General features: G+C 31.1%; 1 protein-coding gene across 4 annotated transcripts in view; it reads left to right on the top strand.

Moving 5' to 3' along the window:
- The window catches only part of LOC142319723 (phospholipid-transporting ATPase ABCA1-like), a 240,390-nt gene that overhangs the window by 143,442 nt on the left and 76,642 nt on the right, over positions 1-20,306 (top strand). For all 4 annotated transcript variants that reach the window (XM_075357320.1, XM_075357321.1, XM_075357319.1 and 1 more), the window contains 4 exons: positions 6,049-6,182; positions 10,601-10,821; positions 13,464-13,626; positions 17,943-18,031. In XM_075357320.1, coding sequence (XP_075213435.1) covers positions 6,049-6,182; positions 10,601-10,821; positions 13,464-13,626; positions 17,943-18,031 — 607 coding nt within the window. The remainder of the gene's footprint in view (positions 1-6,048; positions 6,183-10,600; positions 10,822-13,463; positions 13,627-17,942; positions 18,032-20,306) is intronic.

The following is a 20,306-nucleotide window of genomic DNA, read 5'->3' as shown; positions in this document are numbered from 1 at the left end:
AAACAACAAATATTGAGGATGATCTTGAATTCACAGAAGCGGTTGGTTTCTTGATCTACAGATATAATAGACACTGGTGGTTGGGGTGTGTTCTAGACTCAAATGAGGAAAACCAAACAGTGAAGATAAAGTTCTTACATCCACACGGAAAAATGTGGCAGCTGATCTGTTGAAACAAATACAAATCAATCCAGAGTTATTGAACCATGTAATCACTGTAGAGTTGGTTCTTCCAGTATGATTTAGAGACAAAATGTCAAAATTCGCAATGGTGTTTAAAGGGATCACCCAGACCAAAAAAACGCTTGTATGTCAAAGTCAGAAGTGAAATACATGCTTGTGTGCTTGTTTGATTCCAAAGGCATTGTTCGTAAAGAATGGGCGTCTCCTGGACAAACAGTTAATTAATATTTCTACAGAGACTTCAGAAATGAGTCCACGTCTGTTCAAACATTGGTACAAGTTCTTCATCATACTAATGTGCTGTTTCATGTTGCATTGTCTATTAAGCAGTTTTTAACCTCAAAATGCATTTCAATATGTAGTTTTTAACCTCAAAATGTATTTCAATACTACCACAGCCAACTTATTCACCCGATCTCACGTCGAGTGACTTTTTTTTATTTCTAAGAGTCAAGTTGGTGGTCAAGGGACACAATTTTCAAACAGTAGAAGTGTAAGCTTTGATGATGAGATGAGATGAGATGTTAATTCTTAATATTTATCGCTATATGGATGTGGCAAAGAAGGAGCTCAGCATTGTAAGATTCTTTTTGTATAGCCAATCTTTTTGCAGCTAGAGCAAATCAAAATCACCACACAAATGACCTACAGTGACCAGATCATGACTCCATGACAGTTGTATCACTGTCTTGAAATGGACACATTGAGACGATACATTTCCAATACAGTACTGTTGAACAGTACACCTATAAAGAATCTACTCTTATACTTGAAATGAATCTAACACTATTGAACCCTCTTTATCTGCTACTTCCACCAACTAGAATAATTTTTTTTTTAGAGCTTTTGAAGCCATGTGGACCACTTTAGTCATTCCATATCCGGGTTATTTCTTTGAAGAGCACATTGTTCTGGCCTTTCAGTCTTCCTATAACTTTAGACATTCCAGTCTTGTCCCTTACTTCATTGGCATATACTCCTTGCGCTCATCTTATTTTTATGAGTGTGAGTAATTTGTTTTTATCTTTTCAATTTTTCTTTTTCTTCTTACCCAGGGTATCTTCAATTGTCAGTCATGATAAAGTAAAGTTCTTCCATATCCTTTTTTATCTCTCTAATCCATCAGCATCCTCTTGTGTTTTCTGGTTCCAAAGGTGTAAATCTTCTTCAATAGCTTCAAGCATGGTGTCCTCATGATGTGGCCAAAGAAAGCTAGTCTTCTCTTATGCATAGGATCTGTGATGGGGTTTAGTTCCTTGTGAATAAAATTAATGGGCAAGATCCACCATTGTCCATGTTTTGTTACTTCTTGTTGATGCAAATTCTTTTGATTCTTCTTTCTGTCTTCTGGATTCTGTCAGTTGTGTGCTGCTGTTAAGGTTGAGGAGTGTCTTTGCTGTACAGGTTGCTTCTGGTTTTAGGACTGTTGTGTAATATCTCAATTTTGTGTTTATGCATTCATAAACAATTCTTGTTGTTTGTTGACCAGGTCAGCGTTTGTGCATTGTGGGGTTTGGTTGTTCTGTTTTGGATTGAGGGTCTTTCACCTAAATTACAGGTTATTATTTTGCCGACATATTTAAATTGGGTGACTACTATTAGTGTTCTATCTTTTTTTTTTGTTTGGTTGGTAGTGGGGCCTGATTGTCAGTATTTTTGTTTTTTGAAGGATATTTGGAGTCTGATCTTTTGGGTGATGTTTTGGTATTCTGATATTTGGGTTTTTGCTTCATTTATATCTCCTATTAATAGAGCTAGATCATCTATGAAGCCTAAGCAGTTAAGTTTTATTCCATTCTTTTTGTGTCCAATTCTTATATTCTTGGGGCATTTATTGTACTATTCTCTCATGATAAACTAGAGAGTGCAGTTGAAAAGGAGTGGTGATAGTCCATTCCCTTTTCTCAGGGCTGTATTTATCTCAAAAAATTCCCTCTGAATTTTACTTTAGACTGAGTGTTAGCTTTATTATCAATTTTACTTTAGGGTTAGCGTTATTATGTTAAGTAGTTTTGTGTGTTAGGCTGAAGTTTCTTAATATTTTGAGAAGAGCTGTGATACAGTTGTAGACTTTCTTGAAGTCAATGAAGGTTCTTATATAATGCAATGAATTATATATATATTGACTAATTCTTTCTGTATACTTCCATCACCAGTTTCAGTTGCATGATTTGGTCTGCACAGCTTCTTAAGGTTTAAATCCTTCTTATTCCCCAAGTTCTGTTTCAAGCTGAACCTTTGTTCTATTGTAGATGATCCTTGAGAGGTGTTGTCCAGGAGTGATATTCCTCTGTAGTTGTTTGGGTCTTTTTTGTCTTCCATCTTTTGTAGTGAATGGATGATGGCCAAGATCTGGTGTCCTGGTAGCTCTTCTTTGATCCAAATGTTGACTAAGTGTTGATGTAAGGCAATTTTGAGTGGTTCTGCTGCATGTTGTGCATGCTGCATATTTCTGCAAAAGTTAGTCTTCTCCAGCCACCTTGTAATTCTTAATTTTGCTGAGTGCTCTGTAGACTTCTTCTGTTGTTGGTGGGTTTATATTCTTCATCAGTATTTTTACAGGGGGGGGGGGTTGTGTTTATTTGGAGTTCTTGGGGTTCTTCACAGTTTAGTACTTTTTTGCTTTCAAAAAAGCATTAAATACTATCTGAATCTTTATTCAGATAATATTTATCTTTGTTATTATGGGCTATTGTGTTGTGTTTGTCTTTTAACATTAGTATTGGGGCTTCATACTTTTGTACATGTTTGCTAAATATTTTGTATTAGTCTCGATTGGGCCCTATTGTATTTCTGTTCTATTTTGTTAAGAGTATCTTTGTGGTATTGTCTTTTCATCCTTCTAATCATTTTGTGGGTTTATTTTTTTGCTTTATTAAGTTTAAGGATGATTCTTTTGACTTTTGTGATTGGTGTTTTAGCTAGGCTTTGTTGCCTTCTGTTTACTGCTTCATTCCACCGTTAATGTTTCTTCCTGGGTTTTATGGGGGCTATTCCTTTTGCTATTGATTTTAGTTGGTATATAAGGTCTTCTAAGTTGTCAGTTATTTTTACCTCTTGTATGGTTGTGCAGTATTCATAATTTTTTATTACTTCGGATAATTCTTTTATTCTTTTGCATAATGTATTTAAATAACTGTGATGAAAAAAATCTTTCTGTCTTAATTTTAATTTATAATACCAAATTTGTAATGAAGGCAATAAAATGTGACCCTATGTCTAAGTTGTACTTGTGAAGATTTAAAAGAAAGGGGAAGTTTAAAATTAAGTAATTTGAAATTCAACAGATACAATTAAAACAGTAGTATAAATAATAAAATAAGGCTTCAAAATTTAAAAAGTTTGATTTATTGATTTTGTGACCTACAATCAGCCTGAGATCTTAAAATATGTTCATTTTTAGATTCATATGAGAATTTCTAAAATAATTGTTTGAAAAATGTTTAAAAGTAATAAAATAGTTAACAGTATAATTTTTTGTCTCCTATTTTTAAAAAAATAACAGTTCATTTTTAAGATATTTATCTTCACATTTGATCTTCCTTAATATTTAATCCAATTTTAATCCAGTTTGGTGTACACAATAGATTAGGTAAGAGCAATTATGGGTTGAATATCAATGGAACCAACACACTTTGGTGACTGAAATTAATGGCCTAAGAAAATATATTTGGTGTAGATCAGTACCAAGCACAGTTATTTAAATTATTATTATTTATTTCATATATCTCAGTTATCATGTAATATATATTTATATATGTGAATATATTAAAATTGTGTTCATTTTTGTAAGCGTTTATAAAAATGTGCTGTATTTTTTATGTTCGTTTTTATATTTATACTCTGAAAATGACGCACGTGGACTTTTGACATGGTTATTGTATAATAACCATGTCAAAAGTCCACGGCATTATTTCAGCAAGTGACAAAAATTGGAACCCATAGTTTCATAGTAGAAGTCAATGAATATATGTTTCCAAAGTTAAGAATTAATTACATGGTCAATTCTACAATAGTGGCAAATTATTCCTCATAGATCTTTTAGCAAAATAATGATGCCAACAAAAACAGCTTTGAGAATGAGGGCTTGTCATTTATTCCAATGCAATGACATTTACAATGCAGTTGCAGAGTTGAACCATCACAACACATAAGTGAGCTTGTGCTGGATCCCTAGACATGTGGAGATTCTAGGTAATGAACATGCAGATTCTGCTGCTAAAGACACATGTAGACAACCATCTTTCACTACCTGTGATACTACATCCGACTTTATTAACCATGTCAAACATGCACTTCGCGCGAGGTGTCAAGACAACTGGATTGCCACAGTTGACAACAAACTTTGCTATATCAAAGTTACTTCATACTTTATATCAAAGTTACTTATATCATAAGTTTCCAGGGAATTCCTCCCACAGGAAAACTCGTCGAGAGGAAGTGGTCCTCTGCCGATTGCAGGTAGGACATACGAGAGCTACTCACGGGTACCTGATGACAGCAGAAAAATGCATACGATGCAAGTGCTGCTTGACTGTGTGCCACATCCTTGTGGATTGCATATGTTATGTGGCCTTGTATTGTAAATTTAAATTGCCCAGGAATTTTCGTCAAATCCTGGGCAATAATAAAGAAGTTTTGGACCGGATATTTTTATTTCTCCAAAGTATTAGTATTCTACATACTTTTTAATAGTGCTCCTAAAATTTTCTTTTTTGTACGGTAGTTGTATATTTTTGTATTTAACATCTTAGTCTAATTTTTTTATTTTGTCTTTGTTTTTAGTATTTTAGTTTGAGTTTTAATTTTGTTTTTAAGTTTTACTTTAAGTTTCTATTTTGTTTTAATTTTGTTGTCTTATATTATATTTTTATATTTCATATTTTAGTTTTCCGAGCGATGATAACATGAAACTGTTTTCTGTTATTTGCCCAGGAAAGAAAATTATTCCAATTCATGTGTTACATCACCAAACTTGAAACAGCACAAGTATAATTTAACAAACTCAGAGAGCAGCATATATATATATATATATATATGTATATATATATATATATATATATATATATATATATATATATATATATGTATATATATATATATATATATATATATATATATATATATATATATCCAAAATATTGAAATATTTACACATTGATATTTAAAAAATATTACAACAAATAATACTGATACACAGCAAGGCAGCATTGGATTCTTAATTAGTAGAGTTCCAATGTTTGTCACAAATAGTCCTTTCATAGAAATCTGTTATATTAAAGATTTATTGTCACTGTCAGTCAACCAATAACTAACTAAATGTTAGAAAATAATTCAGTTACAACAACTTACAGATGCAATTATACAAACAATGTACTTTAAGGAAAAAAGAAGTGGCTACCAGTTAATGCATATACATTGGTGGTTTAGTCCTAGAATTTGAAAGTATGTGTTTGTGAGTGTGCATATGCATATGCACAATATTCCTAAATTATATTTTTCACATCTTTATTTACTGTTCTAAATATTCACTGTAATCTTTAAAATTATTTTATAATGTCATTGCCATTTTGTTTGAACCCAGAGGAATTCTCTTGAACCTTTTTGTTTTGTCAAAAATTTATCAATGTTCAGGAGTTATCTTTTATTGAAAATAATGCAGTATGAGGTATGAGGAATGCTAATTAATTGAGCTTGTTTTGTATCAAATTTTTTTATTTTGTTGTACTACTGAAAATTTTTAATATTTTTTGTTTTAAACCTTCAGTTTGCAGTATATGATTTCTCAGATGTTTATTACATGATTTTGTAAGTAATTCATTGTAAATATGTTGGGTTGAATTAACTAGTTAATTTTTTCTTCAGATTCCTCAGTTCCTATAAGTGATGAAGGTGAACATATAATACCAGAAGGTAATAAAAATTGGAGACAGTATTTAGCATTACATGTTAAACGGTTTCATCATACCAGAAGAAAAAAGAAAGCATTATTTTCTGAGGTAATTTATGTATTATAATTTTTCTTTATGTTAACCAATATTGATTAATATTAAAAATATTTTTATTTTATTTTATATAACTTATAACTGGTTATCAGTAATTTTTCCCATACGCATGATCAGTTTTAAGAACCAAGCACTTTTTTAAAAATTATTGGTTTGAGTATCATATTATTAATTTACTGTTGTGAAAGAAATTGGTGTTTTAAATATATTGATGCAATTTTCACCTCTCTTAAAATACTGTTAAATCATTATTTTGACGCTTTTGTACACTTTTTTATGTTTTTACTCAAACAATTCTCTCACCAATTTTAGTTAAACCACTCAGAAATTTGAAATTGTGCATTCTGGTAAAACTGTAGATCCCGGGTATGATGTAAAACTGTGTTCCCTCTAGACTAGTGGTTTCAAAAGATCTAAAACATACTAGGAAGTACCAGGTTAATAAAAAGACTTGGAAATGGATATAAGCAGGATGGAGACGTAGGTGGGTGTCTCTCCACCACACCAACTCTACATTTGTGATGAACTTTCATAGGGGGGACCTTGAGTGATCCAAAATGGTACAAAAAGCCTTGGAGTAGACTGGAATTTATGATAGGGTCCTGAGAGATTAGATGGCATAAGGGAAGAAAAAAGTGTAACTATGCATTGTTAATAAATAAACAATAATTTCATCTCAAGATTTTTTGTTCTAATATTCACAGTTGTGTAATTTCTAAACTAAAGTCTATTTTGAAAAGTGTAATTCGCATTTCCAGTTTGCCATAACAAAAACATATTGCCATCAAGAAAATATTTTTCTGCCAAAAATTTTACGTCACCCAAAAAAACTGTTTTTTAGGTTGGAAATCAGTGCTCCTTCTCTCATTTTTAATTGGTGAAAGTAAATTTTGAAACTGCTGGAAAATTAACAGAATTTTTGCTAAACCCTTCTCCTTTCTTTGTGTGCTGTGTTATATTTTATGAGGACAGAAAATTTTTATATTTTATTCTTTTAGGACAGAATGTAATAATAGTTCAAAAAGGCTTGTATCCATTCTGTGCTCCCAAAAATGCCTAATACTGATTTACTATTTTTCATATACGTCACAGCAAACAGCATATTTGAGAATAGCCTCAAAGCATTCATCTTCCATTCAAATTGAGAGATCTACACCTGGCCATTTCAAATTTTTAAGAAGTAGATACTATTTTTGTGTAGAAATTCTTCGTTGGAGTCATCTTGGAACATGGAGATTTGTCATGGACAAAACAAACTTCTTTCAGATTACCTCTAGCACGTGTATAACAAATGTGGTTCACACACAGTAGTGCTCCTGCACATTTTTCTGTTGATATCAGACAGTTTTCTTGAATAGAGGGTTGGGTGTGGTGGTTCAGTTGCCTGGCCATCCCATTTACCAGATTTAAATCCATTTTACCTGTATGGCATTAGAGGGCATGCTGTATGCTACATCAACAAAGGCACTCCAAATGATTTGAGAAATAACATAATTATTGGTTATCAACAAATTAGAGCAATATCTATTTTTTAAGCTACAATAGTTAGACGCTCTGAGTGTTGCATTCATGTAAACAAGGGCAGTTGAATATCAGAAATTTAATTATTCCATGCCATTATTCAGGTAAATTAATCTGCTTAATAAAATGAAAAGTAACATTTTAAACCTTTACATCTTTTTTCAGTAATGATATTAAGTTTTACTTTATGTTAAAGTTTTTATCAAACATAACTAGTTTGGTGATATCTGAGCAATATAGACAATTTTTAGTGTTATTATTATCATATAAAGGAGGAAATAAAAAACTGGAATGAAATTTTATAATTTGAGCCTAGACTACTAACTTTTTTTTTTTTGACGTTTGAAGTTTGTCTGTGGGGTATGGAAATGAAATTTTGTAGTGTATAAAAAATACAATGCCTGACTGGGATTCGAACTTGGGACTTCTGGAGAAAGGCCAAGATGATATCACTCTCCCATAGAGATTGGTGGATCATTTCCATTATAAATTGGCTGTTTGAGGTCTAGTTTGAAAAAAAAACAAGTATCATTTTTTCAATGAAATACTCAAAATTTTAATAAATAAATGGTAGTTCTTGAGCTGTTGTGAAATGAAAAATTATGAAGGTCACCATTTTGGAATTTGTGAATAAAATTGCCATATTTTTTATTTTATAGAGAATATTATTTTAAAAAGATATGCCAAATTTCATTAAAAATACATTAATCGATTCTAAAGATATAAATTTCTAATAATAAAAAGGTATTTCTTAATCAATGCTTGCAGGAAATTATTTTCTTGTGTTGATGTTAGGAACATACTAACAAAACATTGGATGACCAATATAGAAGATGCAATTATTTAATTTTATTGTGTTCACTGATAATAATTCAAGGTACAATTATATTGATATATTGGTATTGGTGAAGTGGTTAATGTATCTCTGCATAATTTTAAATATATTTTAATTAAATAATTTTTTTAAGTGTTCTAATGAAGCAGAAATCAATGAAAATACTAAAATAAAAGAAAAAATGAACAGTTTTATAAATAATTATGTTCTCCTGCTAGGATGTAATTAGTTAAATTGTTTATTACTGTAATTATGCTTTGATAACTTTCATTTTACATGGAATAGTTTCTCTATTTTGCAAATGTAGTGTCTTGAAATCAAGATGCATAAAATATAATATAATAAGAAAAAATGTATATGTTACATTTTATATGGTTTCTTTGAATAGTGGATAAGAGCTAAAAATGGATCTAATTGGTAAGAAAATATTTTCTGTAAAGTGATAAAACTACATATATTAATTTAACTTGAGACATTATTGGATTATTTGTAAATATAAGAAATGATGTAACTGTGTGATAGAAAAGAATTAAGTAAACAAGATGAAATCATGTAATGTATTACCATAGTACTATTGTTAATTTTAATAAAAGGTTATGTTGTTTGGTTCAAAAGTTAATGAATTTTATCTTTATGAACTGATTTACTAAATACATCTATATGTAATAATGCTCAGTCAAATTGACAGTTAAATTATTAATATTACTTTCTACTTTTTGAAAACTGCTTTGTACCAGGTGTATAAATATGAAACCGGAATTTGCCCATAGATAGCTCTAGCTGTCAATGTAGTTACTGTTAAACCACATCATTGGTGCCGTTTTCTTTCTTTGACAGCTGACAAAGATTTTTAACTCACAATTTAAGTTTCATGCCACAGCATAATTTTAATTAGTGTTGAACATGTTGACTTTTGTACCTACAAACTATGATTTGCAGACATCATCGATTTTCTGTTACCATTTAAAGAAAACTGCTGCAGAATTGAATTGAATGCTTGTCGAAGTTTACGGTGAGCATGCTGTTGGTAAATCAGACTGCTTTAAAAAATTCAAAAGTGCTGATTTTGATGCGAGAAACGAAGAACGTGGAAGACCACCAAAAAAGTTTGAAGACAACAAATTGCAAGCATTGTTGGATGAGGATGATGCTTAAACACAACAACAACTCGTGGATCAATTAAATGTAACATGAGAAGCCATCTCCATACGTTTGAAAGTCATGGGAAAATGGATTCCAAATGAACTGAATGAAAGACAGCAAGAAAACCAAAAAAACCACTTGTGAAATGCTGCTTGCCAGGTAGAAAATAAAGTCATTTTTCCATAGAATTGTGGCAGGTGATGAAAAATGGATATATTTAGAGAATCCTAATTGTTAAAGATCATGGGTAACTCCAGGTGAACCATCAACATCGATTTCAAAGCCAAATTCTGATGGAAAGAAGTCAACGCTCTTATGTTTGGTGGGATCAGAAGGATATGATCTATTATAAGCTGCTAAATCCTGGTGATACCGTTAATACTGAATGCTACCGACAACAAATGATCGATTTGAATCAAGCATTGCGTGACAAATGACCAGAATATCAAAAAAGGCAACAAAAAGTGATTTTGCCTCATGATAATGCACACACAGCAAAACTGGTAAGGAAATGATTGAGGCATTCAATTGGGAAATACTTTCACATGCAGCTTACTCACCAGACTTTGCTCCATCCGACTACTATTTATTTGTATCGATGGGTCATGCACTTGCTGAGTAGTGCTTCATTTCTTATGAAAATGTACGAAAATGGCTCGATGACTGGTTTGCCTCAAAAGAGCAACAGTTTTTTTTGGCATGATATTCATAAATTGTCAGAGAGATGGGAAAAATATATAGCTAGCGATGGATAATATTTCAAATAAAATATTTTTTATCATTTTCATTCAATAAATGTGTATTTTCTATACAAAAATTCCGGTTTCATGTTTACACATCTGATAAACTAGGTTTTAGTGTAAACATTAAATTTAACTATTTTCAATTAGTTGTTTTGTTTGCTATGTTTCAGCTGGTTCTTCCTGCACTCTTTGTTTTTCTAACATTAGTTGTTACTTCAATACTACCAAGGTTAGAAGGAAGACCACCACTTGTTTTAAAACCGTCTATGTATGGAAATCCCCGTTTTATGTTTAGTACTATTGAAAACAGAGAGGAAGAATGGGCACATCAGTATTACAGCAGTTTAACTGGTCCAGTTGGTTTAGGCATGATATGTACTAATAATTATAGGTAACAATTTAGTTGTGTGTAATTAATTGCATTAATAAAATTTATTATTTTTTAAAATTAATTTGTTGTAGCACCATGACTTTAAATTGCTTTATGTTAAATATTACATTGTTGTTTAAATATATACATTTCAGTTGTTTCAGGAGGTTTCTGCTAAACTTTGCAGGAGTATTCCATAGACTAAAATAATGAAAAAAGTTTATAAAAGTCCTGGATTTTTTTTTTTTAGTAATGACCAATAAAAAATTTATGGTACTGAATTTGCTTGAACACAATTGATAAAAAAAATAAAATGCTGTATAATTATTTTAGACATATTTTTACATAAAGCATTCTAGAATTAACCACATTGCCGTATACATAATACTTTTTGAGAGATCACTGAAAAAAAAATTGTTGAGATTTATCTTATTTTTGAAAATACAAAACATAATTTACAAAAAAATAAGAAATATTTTTGCTTTAAAACTGTGAAGTATTTAATCTTATATCTTCCTATTAACCAAGTCCACCACTTGCTTTGTAATTTTTAAATTAATATAAAAAATTATCATTAATTAAATGACATTGTCGCCATGAAATGCCGAAATTAGAGGATGTCAATATTCTGTGGTGAATGTTGACACATACCAAATACGTTGGTGAAAGACTGAAATATTTGCTTATATTATTATACATTTAGACCTTCCCCGGTATATGTTGACAAACACAGTTAAGCTCTGATGGAGGTCAAAATGATAACTAGAAATTAAAAAAAAAGTTTAAATTTAAGCCAAAAATATAACCTACCGGGTTGGTCTAGTGGTGAATGCGTCTTCCTAAATCAGCTGATTTGGTAGTCGAGAATTCCAGAGTTCAAGTCCTAGTAAAGTCAGCTATTTTTACACGGATTTGAATATTAGATCATGGATACCGGTGTTCTTTGGTGGTTGGGTTTCAATTAACTACACATCTCAGGAATGGTCGAACTGAGACTGTACAAGACTACACTTCATTTACAATCATACATATCATCCTCATTCATCCTCTGAAATATTATCTGAACGGTAATTACCGGAGGCTAAACAGGAAAAAGAAAGAAAGCCAAAAATAACCTATGCTCGCTTCACTCACTAACCTCGTCTAATTTAATGTTAAATATACAAATGATATATATTATTCTTCAACATTGGAGCAATTAATCAAATTCATCGCATTCAGCATGCACTGATGGTGAAAATTAAATAAAAATATTTTTATAAAAAGATTAAACAAAGGGCAAACCATCTGACCATTTATTTTTATTATTATCACTCATCTATGCAGTAAACATATTCTGTTTATCCTGATTGGCCCTTTCAATTTATAAAATGCTGAAAATTTGATTTTATCTTTCTTTAAATGCGGTGAATTTGATTAATTGTCTCTAGTGTTGGATATTTATTTATAGGCTTCAATTTGTACATTTAACATTAGTAAGACAAGGTTAGCAAGTGAAGCAAACTAACTTTGTTTAAGTAAGTTACATTTGGCTTAAATTTAAACTGCGTAATCTATTTACCTTAGGGATTGGGATTGGGTGATTTTTTTTTTTTAATTTCTAGTTATCATTTCGACCCCCATTAGAGCTTATCTTTGTTTGTTAACTTGTACTGGCAAAGGTCCAAATGTATAATAATATAAGCAAATATTTCGGTCTTAGTCAGACGTATTTTGTATATGTTGACAGTTACCATACCATATTGACATTTGCCAGATATTTATCTTTCATGGCAACAGTATTATTGCATAGTTCACATAAATAGGAACGATCTTATTAATTCCATTCTATTACCTATTTTTTCATTTCTGCACAATTAAAAGTTTATTGTAAATTTATACAACCTTTACTGCTTCTACTATTTGTTGACTTGATGTTAGTTACTTTTTTCGCCAAATGAAATGTTGTGAGGGGAGGACCAGTTTTGAAATCTTATTAGAAGTAGGTGGTAATCACACTCCCAAATTTTAAAAATAGAAATTTTTTTAATTTTTTACTGCTTTAAAATTTTCTTATGCTATTTATTTAAGCTATTATTAGAATGGGAATAGTTTTCACTTTCACAAAATATTAGGATGTAATAACCCTCTTTCATTCCTAATTTAGGAGTTGTGTATATTGTCCTAACATATAACTGTTTCAATCTGTCATCTTCAACATTTTTTCTAAGTGAATTATTATCAGTGTAAGTAATTTTCAACCTTTATTTCAGAGGTAGAAAATAAATTAATTTTCAGAGGTTTTTAAGAATATTAAACCTTTTTAAGACTGGTGCCATAAACATACAGTAGTATTTGTTTCTCTACATACTTGACTTTACTGTTTTATTGGCAGCTTTTCTACAAGTAATCTGAAAATATAAAAATAATACAAAATGAGAAATATAATAATATTAGTATATGTGAATATAATAATCATTTTGCAGAAATTATTCTTTTTAAGATTCATGTTATTTTCTGTAATTATATTTTTAATTCCATTAATTTAAACCATGGAATGATTATTTTTCCAAAGAATTGTGTTGAACAAAACTTGCACAAACTTTCTGTAGACTATTGATACTTTTTATTAGCTTTTTTTTCACTATAGGTTTTACTATATCTGTAATTCTTTTTTTTTATAGTACATATGATGAAAATGATGATCCTGATGAGCTCTGTTATGAAAAATCTTATTACAAACCAGGAACAGTGAATGTTTCTAAATTTGGACCAGATTGTTCTTGTGCAAGTGGTGCTCAAATCTGTCCATCTGGTACTGGTCTTCCAACACCACCAAAAACTACGGTAAATGTACATTTATTTATTTACACAAAAATACATCTCATCATAATCATTTCATCAAGTAAAATAATGTATCTTAAAATTATGAAGTAATCATTTTTTAACATGCAATCAATTTTACGTTCAGGTAAATACTACAAAGTAAAATTTAACAGGGAAAAATTGAAAGAAACAATAATGTATAGATTTCCTGCATTTAAAAATTACATACAAAAAAGGAGGGTTTGTACAAAGTTACTACAAGGTTTATAGGGTTTTTTGTACTCTAAACTTACTGCATCATGTAGTTATGTAAATTATTTGTTAGCCCATCTAGTAGTATGTAAGAAGTTTTGAAATCAATCAGTTGGCCGATATATAAGTCTAACTTTTACAAATCCAAAAGGCCGGCCTGAAATTATTAAAGAAGAGAAAAATTATTAAAAAATAATTTTTCAAAGAAAATTACTAACAATATTTGCATTAATGAAATTAATTAGTAATACGAGGGCTTGCTTTTTTTTGACATCCGATGGGCTTTAAAAAAAAGACACATTGACATAACAAAATGATTTTGTTATGTCAAAAGTTGAGTAGTATCTAACTTATTTTTCTACATAATCACCAAAATTATTGAGGCATTTGTCATATTGTGACACCAGCTTTCCGACGCCCTCTTCAAAGAAGTTTACTGCCGGTGAGGTAAGGTATGTCTTGACAGCTTCCTGAAGTTCTTTGTTGGTGATGAAGTACTGTCCACCCAACTATACCTTCAGTTCTCAAAAGAGTTGAAAATTGCTAGGTATTAGGTCTGGACGATATAGTGGATGGTCAAAAACTTCCCACTTGAATTGTTTGAGATCTTGTCATGTTGACGCAATGCGGTTGTGGACTAAAACCACGCCAGATGAGATCATGCCTCTTCGTTTGTACTGGATCACTCCGCAGAGGTGACATAAAGATTCACAATAAACTTCCTTTGTTATTGTTGTCCTCTTCTCCATAAAGTTCACCAACAAGACACCTTGTGGTCTCAAAAAACTGTAGCTATTTTTTTCCTGTTGCTCAGTGTGTGTTTGAACTTTTTTGGCTTGTTTGGAGAAGAAGTGTGCATCCACTGCTTAGACTGTTCTTTGGTTTCTGGATTGTCATACTGGATCCAAGTCTCATCACCAGTAATGGATAGACTTTAAAAACCCTCCCCCTCATTATCATAATGTTGAGAAACATTAAGGGTGATGCCATTCACTGCGTTCTGTGATCGTATTCAACATTTTTTGGTCCAACATGCCCACAGTTCCGGTATCCTAGGTCTTTAGTCATAATTATGTACAGAGAAGAAATCCCTTAAAATTTATGGGATTTGTCATGGACAAAATCAACATGCTCATCCAGGTGAACAGTAGCATCAGACTTGTATTCTTGCTCACCTTCATCATGGACCGTTTGCCCTTCTTTAAATTTGCTACACCATTCCCATATGCTACACCTATCTTAAAGTTTTCACCATATACTAAGCTCATTATGCGATGGATTTCAGCAGTGCTACATCCTTCTGCTTGCAGAAAACATATCACACTTTGCAGCTCACACTTGGTGGGAACATAGATCATAGCGGCCATGTTCAGTTGTCTGTAGCTTGGCTCAGACTGATACATTGGAGCTGGAAATTGTGGCGGAGGGGGTGGCAATTGCACGACGCACAGACCAGGAACCCGCCTATCTCTTGTTTACTTAGATGCACGATCCGAGGTTGAAAAAAAAAGTCCTCATATAATTCAAATTGATAAAAACATCCAGGAGGAAAAAATTAATTGTTATTTCCATACTTTCCAAGATTACCTAATCACGATAAAAAATTATAAGCAATAAATTTTGCAATCTTACACCAAAGATATTGGAATACATGATTTCAAAATAAAAGCACTTATATAAATTCAGAATCAAGCAGATGCCTTTGTGATGATTATAACATTAAATATTTTAGATATAGTACCAATAAAAAAGAAGAAAGTAAAAACAATTACGGGGATAATAAGATGATGGCTCTAGGAAAACATAAGAAGGAAACGCAACATATAATTAGGAATTGATTACAATAATGCTAGATTTTTAGAATTTGAAACAAACAATACCAAGAGGACATTGCTGGAAATGATACACATAAAAATGTGTAACTTGCAAAACAATAAAAATGATATAACAGGTTTAAATAAAATGTTCATGGCAATTTTTTAATTTATGGAAAAACTAAAACCAGAAGAAAAACACATTTTTATACTCATTGTTATTGTTAGTTTGTCAACTATATTATGTAACTAAATAATATTATAAATAAATATTATAATATTAATATAATCTTAATAATAATATATAATATAATAATTTATATTATATTAAAATAAATTATTAATAATAATATTAATATTATAAATCTAAAAATATTTTGTAATATTTGTAGTATTTAAATAGTAGCTCAATCCAGACTTGGTATGTGAAACAAAAAATGGTTAGGTGATTCAGGTTGAAGAATCTTTTGGATTGCATGTTTTTACAACCTCTGTAAGGATGGAACTATAAAAGAGATTAGAATTATATTGTATTAATATATTCTAGAAAATAATTGTAACATCAACTATACAGTTTTAAAGATTTAATTACAGTCACGCACAAATAAGAAAAAAAGATAGTTTAACTTAAATGGTTTGTGGTAATATTGTCACTGTTCAGTCATTTTTTAATGGATACATGAGCACGTTTTGGTTTTGTTTATCTCTATGTGATAGTATTTTACAAGGTGTGTTCAAAAAGTAACGAGAATTTTTGTTTTTTGGAAAGGATTTTATTTATTCGTCTACATTAATGTTATCTCCTTCAAAATAGTCCCCATTAGATATCATACACTTATGCCAGTACTTTTTCCAATCAGTAAAACACTTCTGGAACTCTGGAATAGTGTTTAGTTCTTTCAGCTATTCACTTTTAACCTCATCTATGCTTGTAAAACGACAGCCCTTTAAGGTTCTCTTTATTTTGGGAACAGAAAAAAGTCACACAGAGCCATGTCTGATAAATATGATGGTGGCTGGGGTATCATTTTTTTTTTTTGGCTAAAAATTGACGAACAAGCAATGAAGTGTGAGCAGGCGCATTATCATGGTGGAAAAGCTATGAATTGTTTTGCCACAAGTTCAGACATTTTTTTTGGATTGCTTCACCTAAACAACATTGAACTTGTACGTAATACTCCTTACTGATCGTTTGACCTTGTGACAAGAACTCATGATGCACTATGCCGTTAAAATCAAAGAGCACGGTGAGCATAACCTTCACATTTGACCATACTTGTCAAGCTATTTTCGATCTTGGTGATCCAGAATGCCTCCACTGGGACAATTGAGCCTTAGTTTTGACATCATATCCGTAAACTCATGTTTCATTCATCACCTGTTATGACACGTTTCAGTAGTTCTGCATAGTTGTTGACTTCCTGAGCAACTTCCATTTGCCGCTGTTTTTGTTCGAAATTTAACAATTTTGGAACAAATTTTGCTGTCACATGTTTCATAAGTAAAACATCTGAAAACATTTCATGGCATGAGCCAATTGATATCCCAACATCATCAGCGATTTCTCTGATCAGGATTTGACGATCATTCATAATCATTTTTTCCATGTTTTCATTGGTTGTTGATGTGCTGGTGCTTCTGGGGCGCTTGTCATCTTCAATGTCTTCACGATCTTCTTGGAAACACTTATACCACTTGTAAACTCTTGCTTTACTCATAGCAGACTCACCAAAATCAATATTTAACATTTTTAGAACATTGCTACACTTTATTCCATTCTTATGGCAAAATTTAATACAAATTCTCTGATCCATTATTTATACAAATAAAAAATTGCCAATTGTACCAAAACATGTGTTATCCTTTTTAACAGCTGACAACAAATTAAACATCCAATATGACTAAAAGTGTACAGATTCTTTTCAGACATGTTTACCAATACAACAACAAAAAAATCCTGAGAATCTAATACAATCTGCGAAATTTCACTCGTTACTTTTTGAACACGCCTTGTATATTAGGTTCTGTACCTATATTTCATACAATTTTGTGATAGTCTTAGAATAGTTATAGAGAGGCTTTAGGTTTTTTGTTAAATTTTGGGTTGTCCTTTTGGGATAATTGTACAAAGTACGGAGAAATATCAGATAGTTTAGCTTGTAGAAACTAAACTTATAAAATAGTCATTTTAGCTTAAGAAGCTATTTTTCTATAGTGTACTGAATTTAACAATATTTGAATTCATTTTTAAAATGATATCCTTTTTTGCAGTTAACATCAAGAGAAATTGTACATGATCTTAGTGGTAGTAATGTGTCTGATTGGATTCTTAAAACATGGAAACTTCATGAAAGAAACAGGTATGTCCCTATGTATTTAAGAAAAAAACATGTAATTTAAAATTATATATATATATATATATATATATATATATATATATGTATTTATGTATATATATATGTATTTATGTTGTTGAACTGATATAGAATATTGTATAATTTATTAATGTCCTTTAAGCATTATAATAGATTCAATGTTTAGAGATCAACTCTGGATAATTTTATTTTAAAATTTTATGTAAGGGTGTTTTTTTATGAAAATTACATAAAATTATTATTGTTGACTGATCAAATCTAATTTAAGATATTAGAAATTTTTTATTAAATCATAATACTTTTAGTTTTAGATTAGTACCTGTTATAAAAATTTTGTAGATGTATGATGAACACAATTCTGAATTCTCAGTGCAATTAAAATCTTCCTTTGCATTTTTAATTTGCAAATTAAAAAAAAATTAAAAAATTATTAAAAAAAGGATTAAATTAAAATGAATGATTAATTAATTAATTGATTAATGATTAAATTAGATATGATTAAAAATTATTAATCTAATTATTTTTAAAAATAATCATTTTGTGAAATCTTCCATGTTGAAATCTAAACTTATTTCATTTTATTGTTAGAATGCTTATTATATTCATTTTATTTCATTTTTAACGAATTATGCTGGGCAAGTCTTAATAGAAATCTAAATAAACTAATGAATGTTCTCATTTCCCTCATTTAATTATTTTTATGTTCTTGCATGTCTGTTTCTTAGTAATTATATATATTATTCTAAGTTAACATCTCACTTAATAATAGAACCTTGAGGTTGATGTCAGTTAGTTGTGCACTAGTGAAAAACAGTCATTATAGAGGGAGTTATAAAATGGTTTCAAAAGCTAATACTAGTTTAGAAAATAAAAATGTTAAGTCTATTATTTGTCACTTATATTTTTAAATGAGACAAGCCTCATCTCTGTCCCAGTTTTTTTTTTTTGTTTTTTTTTTTTTAATACGAGGAAGAAATGAAAAAAGAGGGATGACTGTTTTATCATCTCATTCAAAGACAAAATCATGGGCTGATGATTGGGGCAGGATTTCATTTACCAATAAATAAAGGTGAATAATGCTTATTCATGCTGGAGGTGAAATGAGCATTATTCCAAACACAATGGTAACTTTGAATACCAAATCAAAAAGTAGTGATTACCATGATGAATACTAAAAATTATTTTAAATGGGCTGAAGAAAAATTAGTTCCTAACCTTTCTCCTGAGTCTAGTACTTATTGACAATGCTCCATAATACCCTTTCTGAAAAACTTCTAGTGTCATCAAGTAAGAAACAAGACATGACTGTTTGGCTATAGAAACATCATATTCCTTTTCCTGTCTAGCCTCCGGTAACTACCGTTTAGATAATACTTCAGAGGATGCATGAGGATGATATGTATGAGTGTGAATGAAGTGTAGTCTTGTACATTCTCAGTTCGACCATACCTGATATGTGTGGTTAATTGAAACCCAACCACCAAAGAACACCGGTATCCACAATCTAGTATTCAAGTCCGTGTAAAAATAACTGGCTTCACTAGGACTTGAACGCTGGAACTCTCGACTTCCAAATCAGCTGATTTGGGAAGACGCGTTCACCACTAGACCAACCCGGTGGGTCCACATCATATGACCTAATTAAGTTGAACAGGAGTAACAGAAAAATATACCATTGTGATGAATTGTTGGGAATAAGTGGGCATTAAGTTCTGAGGCTTCCAACATATCATCCTGATTTATACTTAGTTGAGATAGTATGGTCAGAGGTAAAATGACATGTTGTGAGCCACAACACAACGTTTAAGATGTCAGGAGTACGTAACGAGGAGCTTCACGTTAGGATACAGGGTGCAGAGAAAGCGGAACAATTTACATCTATCCTGAGGGACAAGGCTGCCGACCTTCACGTTGATATAAAAAGCAGAGCTGGAAGGAGAACTGTTGTGCACATCCGAGATGTCGAGCATGACATAACAGAGCAAGAGGTTATGGCTGCCATTATAAATCGCGTGGGTTCTAGCGAGGAAGTCAAGATAACATCCATGAGGAAAGGTTTTGGCGAGACACAAAATATTACGGTCATGACCACTTACAGAGCGGCATGCAAACTGGTCGAGGAAAGAATAAGAATCGGATGGATTAGTTGCCGGGCGTACATCCGGGAAGATGAAGACAGGTGCTACCATTGTTGGGGCACGGGCCATAGAAGCCACGAATGTAAGGGCCCAGATAGGCTCGATTTGTGCTTCAACTGCGG

This window comes from Lycorma delicatula, chromosome 2 (genome assembly GCF_047948215.1).
Source record: "Lycorma delicatula isolate Av1 chromosome 2, ASM4794821v1, whole genome shotgun sequence".
Classification (NCBI taxonomy): Eukaryota; Metazoa; Arthropoda; class Insecta; order Hemiptera; family Fulgoridae; genus Lycorma; species Lycorma delicatula.
This window is presented reverse-complemented; position numbering and strand designations above follow the sequence as displayed.